Source organism: Hydra vulgaris, chromosome 10 (assembly GCF_038396675.1).
Source record: "Hydra vulgaris chromosome 10, alternate assembly HydraT2T_AEP".
NCBI lineage: Eukaryota > Metazoa > Cnidaria > Hydrozoa > Anthoathecata > Hydridae > Hydra > Hydra vulgaris.
In genome coordinates, this window is record NC_088929.1 from 43,582,501 (window position 1) to 43,588,882 (window position 6,382).

The following is a 6,382-nucleotide window of genomic DNA, read 5'->3' on the forward strand; positions in this document are numbered from 1 at the left end:
TCAAGTGGCTTTAATTCAATGGCCACTAGTGTATATAAATATAAGTTAAAAAGTAGTTATATTATGTTAAAATAAATAGTTAATTGAATGCGATTTTTCAATAATAAATTTGATTATTTTTTTTTGATTTTCAAAGCTTTATAGAATGTTTTATAAATTCCATATCAATTTTTTTGTGTCTGTCAGTTGAAGTTGAAAAATGCAGACGATGTTCTCCGTAAAAACAAACCCACCATGGCCGAAACCTCAGAGTAGAAGAGTAGAATTTAAAAATCTATTGAAGTAAAATATTTTATTATTAAATGTACTTTAAGACTTATCAAATATAATAATTAAGTTATTGAACATTATTTGTAGTATTATATATACCCTTTTCTTTGGTTTGAATTTGGTTTAAAGTAAATCCGTGTTGCATAGTTACATTTACAAAATTTGAAAAACTAAATTAATCTAAAAAAAAAAACATCTACTAAAAAAGGGAAATAAATTCCTGATATTTTACTGAGACCTAATTTTTTTTTCAATGTAACCGAGTTAAGAGATTTTCGTTTTTGACCGTTCTCATAATTTAATTTTCAAGCAACCATAAGCAATTTTAATTTTAAACGACTATTCTGTACTTTAAAAAATCTGCTGCATCTATAGAGGAAAATATTTTTCTTAACATTTTGCTCTATAGATGCAGCGGAGTGTAGATACATTGACCAAGCAGCGCAACCAAACAGCGCTCTGGAGTCTTCAAGCAAAGAGTGAGGGTTTGGCATGGCAGCCGCTCTGTTAATTCGGAAAAAAAATATGAGTCACCAAAATAATATACTAAATACATAGCAGATTCACTGTGGACAAGAGTAACCGTCAGTGTAAATTGTTTCCCAGGTCTGATTAATCTTTTTCATTAGTTAGATATACTTTAGTAGACTCTATTTATGACATTTAGAAATTATGGGATTTTGAATTTTTTAAAAAGTTATCAAAATTAAAATTTGACAGTTATAGCTATAACTTATCTTATTTATTAAAAGCACAAAACAAATAGGCTTTCTGATGATAAGATCATTATAATCTTCTTTCAGATGCCTCGTTTGCTTGTTTGTAAAATAAGACAAATGTAAACGAGCAAAAAAAAAAAAAAAAAGCTTTACAATAATTGGTTATAGAAGTCTGAATTGTACATTTTTTTAATATCAACTATATTTGTTACAACTGTTATTATTTGTTATTTAAGTGCTCTAAGAAGTCCTAACGGTCCTATTACAGGGCATTGCAGAATAGCATTTTACGAGAAAGTTTATCGCTTTTGATGCATTTATGGCCAAGGCATCCAGCATTTACACCAAAACAAACCAATAAATAAAAGAAAAAAAAAAAAAAAAAAATCAATATTGGTTAATGTGCTCGTATATTCAATTTTCCAAAACCTTGAGGTATCTATGAACAACCCTATGCCAAAAAAGATATTCTTTTGTAGTTTAAATAAAGCCATATAGCCTATAAAAGAAAAACAACAACAGTGAATCAAATAACACCAATCATTCTAGTTCAAGCTATTTGAAAATAAAAAAAAATATTAAATGAACATATCTTTACTACTTGAAAATAAATTAGATCTTCTTTATAATTTATTTTTCACTTTATTTAATTATTTCTTGTTGTTGTAATCAACAATGAAACAAAGTAGCTGATTTGAATAATCAGGATGAGAAGTATGTCTTTGACATTTGAACAAGTTTCTGGTGTGTCTAATGTGAGTGCAATACTAAGTTGATGCTTGACACTTTTTAAAATTTTTGACACGTTTTTAATCTTTGGAGAGATGATAATTTTGTTGTCTTTGGACAGTAAAGTCTTAACTAATCTTGTTACAAATAAGTGTGAAGCTCGCTTTCAAAACAACCCACCTCTATCTATTCGTAACTTCACATAATATAAATCATATCTATTCCTAACTTTATCGAGCCAATAACACGTTTTGTTATATTTGTGACTGTTTATTTTTCATGATAGGAAATTTTAAAAGAAAAGTATCCTATTTTTAATTATAAAAATTCAACAGCAAACAATCAACTGATAAATCAAAGTGTTAAAAACATTGCACAATGTGCCTAATCGTCTTTTGTTGTCATTCCTCGTTACTGTGAAGTGAGCCTCACGCTTATGTGATATGCTGATCTCAACTGATGAGATCAGCATGTCACATAAATTTTTTTAATTAATTAGTTATTAAACTGTTACAAAATAGAAAAAGCTCTAATACTCTATTTTATAGGTGAAAAAATTATGAATATCGAACAGCTCTTCAAAAGTTTCTAGAGGTTTTAATTTACAAATATTTGATACATGGATTTGTTGAAAAAACTGTGGTCAAACATACTTTTTATTAACGTAAATTTTTATAAATTTGTCAATTCTTTACAAAGCAACTACAACTTGGATCAAAAGAAAGATGCTATCAAAAGTATAAGTGTATAAGTGTAATTTAAAATAGCCTTTAGCAATAGAGCATTTTCAGGGAACTAGAGGGGGCACCAAACCATTTTCTATAACGCCAAATAGTTCATTATTTTAAATCAAAAGAGCTAACTTTTAAAAATTTTGTAAGTTTTACGTTCAAGAAACTATTATAACTTGCTTCCAGGCTACTGCCAAATATCAAAGATGTATTTTTGAGTTAGGGGTGGATGTTGGTTTTCTACTTTTTAACAAACACTAGTGGTAAATACATTGATATAATGTAAGGGGCGTGTGCTTTTCTTTTAACCAAACCCCTTCCCTTTTGATAAAGTTAAATTGTGAAAAAATATGAGAATTTAAAATGTTCAAATTTAGTAAAAAAAGATATATCATATTGCTAGATACATCAGAGTATCCAAATTTTCAGTAGAGGGAGCATTTTAACCTCCTTTTCTTTTACATAATAACGTTTTAAAATATAATTTGAAGTTAATTTGCTTTGGCTTTTAGTAAATGATTAAAACTAAAATTTCATTAATGAAACTAAATAATAATCATTGTCAGTAAAAGATACGACGAGAAAGTAAGCTGCAGTTGTTGAAATTTACACCATTTGCGGTTTGGTCATTCTTTGCCAAATCAGCTATGCCATATCACTTTTTATATATAGTTCCGTAAAGTTTCATATTATTTTTCTGTTTTTTTTTTTCAAAAAAACTTAAAAGCATAAAAAAAGTGTAGATAAAAAACTTAATACGTAAGTAACTAATCCTGCATCTAATAATAGAATTATGAAACGTCTCAAATATTTTGCATAAATAATTTTGAAAAATTACAACACTTTGTAATGTGAAAGAAAATGCACCAATTTTTGTTTAGATTCTATATAAAACCTTAAAAACAAAAAAAAACAAAAAATTATATATATATATTATTTTTTTGAAAAACAAAATAGCAATATATATATATATATATATATATATATATATATATATATATATATATATATATATATATATATATATATATATATATATACATATATATATATATATATATATATATATATATATACATATATATACACGGTGCGTCAGCTATTTGAGAACATTGCGTAATGTCATCGTTTCTTTATGTTACATTAATTTTTTTATACTTTGCAGATAATTAAAAATGGCAGATAATAAAATAACACAAGAAATAAAAAGACATGCTGAAATTGTACCATTAAAGGCAGAGCATAGCAATTTACAAATTGCCTTTTATTAAAGCCGCCCGATCTTTTGTTCTCAAAGTTCGCTAGGAGTTAAATGAAAATGATTGTGACTGTAATCAAGCGGTTAAACGTAAAAAGCACTAACAACGATCAGACGCGACTAGACACCTGAGTTTATTCATTAAGTTCAGAATATCTTAGACAAGAGCCCCCAAAGTCAATGAAGTCCATTGCAAAAGACCTGGGTGTTTCAGAAGCCAAAATTCGAAGGACTCTTCATAATAAACTTCGTTGCAAGTCTTATGTGATGAGGAGAGATCAGTTTTTGTCCGAGACCACCAAAGCGAATTGTTTGATAAGGTCCAAGAGGCTGTTAAACAAACTGAAACATCCTGCTGAGCAAGACGTGCTTTGGTTTTTTTCAAATGAGAAAAACTTTAATCAAGATCAAAAAGTAAACAAAAGAAATAACAGATGGCTGTGTGATGACCCTTGCAAAGTTCATGCACACAAAATTTCCTGGAACAGTTATGGTTTTGGGGGTTGTTAGCAACGAAGGACATGTGATGCCACCTCACTTTTTTCTGCAATGACTAAGAGTTGCTTCTGCTGCCTACATTGAAGTCTTGGGTACTGATGTTAAGCCTTGGATCAATAGACTAAGAAATGGGAGGCCCTACATTTTTCAACAAGACTCTGCACCAGCACATTAAACTCAACACAATGAGGAATGGTTGGCGGACCATTTTTATGGTCACATCACTCCAAAATTGTGGCCTCCAAACTCTCCAAACCTGAATCCATTGGATTATTATATATTGGACGTCGTTGAGAGAGATGAGTTAATAAACATGAGTTAATAAACATCCCCATAACACCAAAGATTCTCTGAAAGAATCCATTGCCCGATTAATGGATAACAGAGATGAGGGCTATCTCAAGCACGCTTGCAGTCGGTTTAGGTCTCGAATTGAATCTGTTATTGAAGTAGAGAAGAATTTCATTGAATGAAATAATCAAACAATAGTTTAGCTTTTTTATTTGTATTATTAACTTTAATTAAAAATATTTTCTATTTGACTTTTCGTCATTTATAAAGAATTAAAAAAATGTTCTCAAAGATCTGACTCAAAGAGCTGTGTGTATATATATATATATATATATATATATATATATATATAATATATATATATATATATATATATATATATATATATGCATAATATATATATATGTATATATATATATATATATATATGCATAATATATATATATATATATATATATATATATATATATATATATATATATATATATGTATATATATATATATAAATATATATATATATATATATACATATATATATATATATATATATATATATATATATATATATATATATATATATATATATATATATATATATATATATATATATATAAATATCAACTTGTTATATATATATATATATATAAATATCAACTTGTTTCTCCGCGCAGCGGCCTTGTTCGTCAAGGTTCGTGTTTCGGAGTTAGAGAGTTGAGAGAGGGTTATAACCACAAGTAGCCTCTTCATCTGTAGTGGCCTTCTCGGCCTTGGGGCGGTTAATTATAAAAAAAAAAAAAAAAAAAAAAAATATATATACAAATACAAGTATTTTTAATATTGTAACGAAATTCTCTTTTAAAATGTAATAAAAAGAACAACAACAAAAAGTTTTTATTATCAAACATTTTGTTGTTGTTGGCTCCTATTAAGAAATTTCAGGACAAATGGACTGAGATAATATAAATGTTCTGCAATCCTTGCAAAATCGTAAATGTAGATGTGCAACTTGTTGCATTAAAAAAGGTTTTCTATTCAAACAGCATATACCGAGCAAGGATGGAAAAAAAAATATTATGGACGGATACTGCAAGTTATTATGCCTTGGAAGTTTAACTAAATATGGGAAAACCACAACATGAAAAGGATCAGAGACTGTAAGTCGTTTTGAACCTTACGGATTTTTTTATTAAACTATTAATAAATTTCCTACATTACAAAAGTTGGGCCAAATATTTTCGAAAAGATCTTACTCAATAAGGCACATTCAGAAAACGCATGCCTGAATTACCATAAAAGTAAACAACATTGTACATAGTATGTACATTGTACATAGTACAAAGTATTTTTTACAAGGAATTCCAGATGTGTTTTAAATTTCATACAAAAAGATAAACATCTTGAGTAAATTTCATTACCAGGATCAAATAAGCGACAGAGAAGTTTACAGCATTTTAATTTGGATCCCAGTGTATTCTTTTTCAAATAGAAATGAAAATAAAAAGTCAAATAGCTTTAGCAAATATAATTAAACACGTTAAAATATAAATCAAAAAAACCATTTAGTACTATTAACTAAACTTGTTATTTGAGAAAAATTTAAAAAGTGACTTAGCCGTAACAAGTATTGTTAAGATTCTAATCAACTGGAGGACAAAAAAGGTTTTTAAGTTTCTTAAGTGTGCAAATAACTATTCTAAACGGAATTATTTACCCATAAGAAGTAGTTGTACCAGAAAAACAATAAAATTTCTTACTTTCTTGCATACAGATTTATAAGTTATACAATTTTCTTTTTCATAGAAAGAAAAATACACTTAATGGCTAGCAAATCTCGCAATCAGTTTATTTTTTAGAAACTCTTTCAAAAAGATAAAAAAGTGCAATAA

The 6,382-nt window shown here is 27.5% G+C and overlaps 1 protein-coding gene across 5 annotated transcripts in view; it reads left to right on the forward strand.

Annotated features, from left to right (window-relative positions):
* The window catches only part of LOC100198910 (MORN repeat-containing protein 3), a 28,662-nt gene extending 28,317 nt beyond the window's left edge, over nt 1–345 (forward strand). For all 5 annotated transcript variants that reach the window (XM_065808086.1, XM_065808090.1, XM_065808089.1 and 2 more), the window contains one exon: nt 187–345. In XM_065808086.1, coding sequence (XP_065664158.1) covers nt 187–255 — 69 coding nt within the window. In that variant the 3' untranslated portion in view covers nt 256–345. The remainder of the gene's footprint in view (nt 1–186) is intronic.
* Nucleotides 346–6,382: the final 6,037 nt, after the last annotated feature.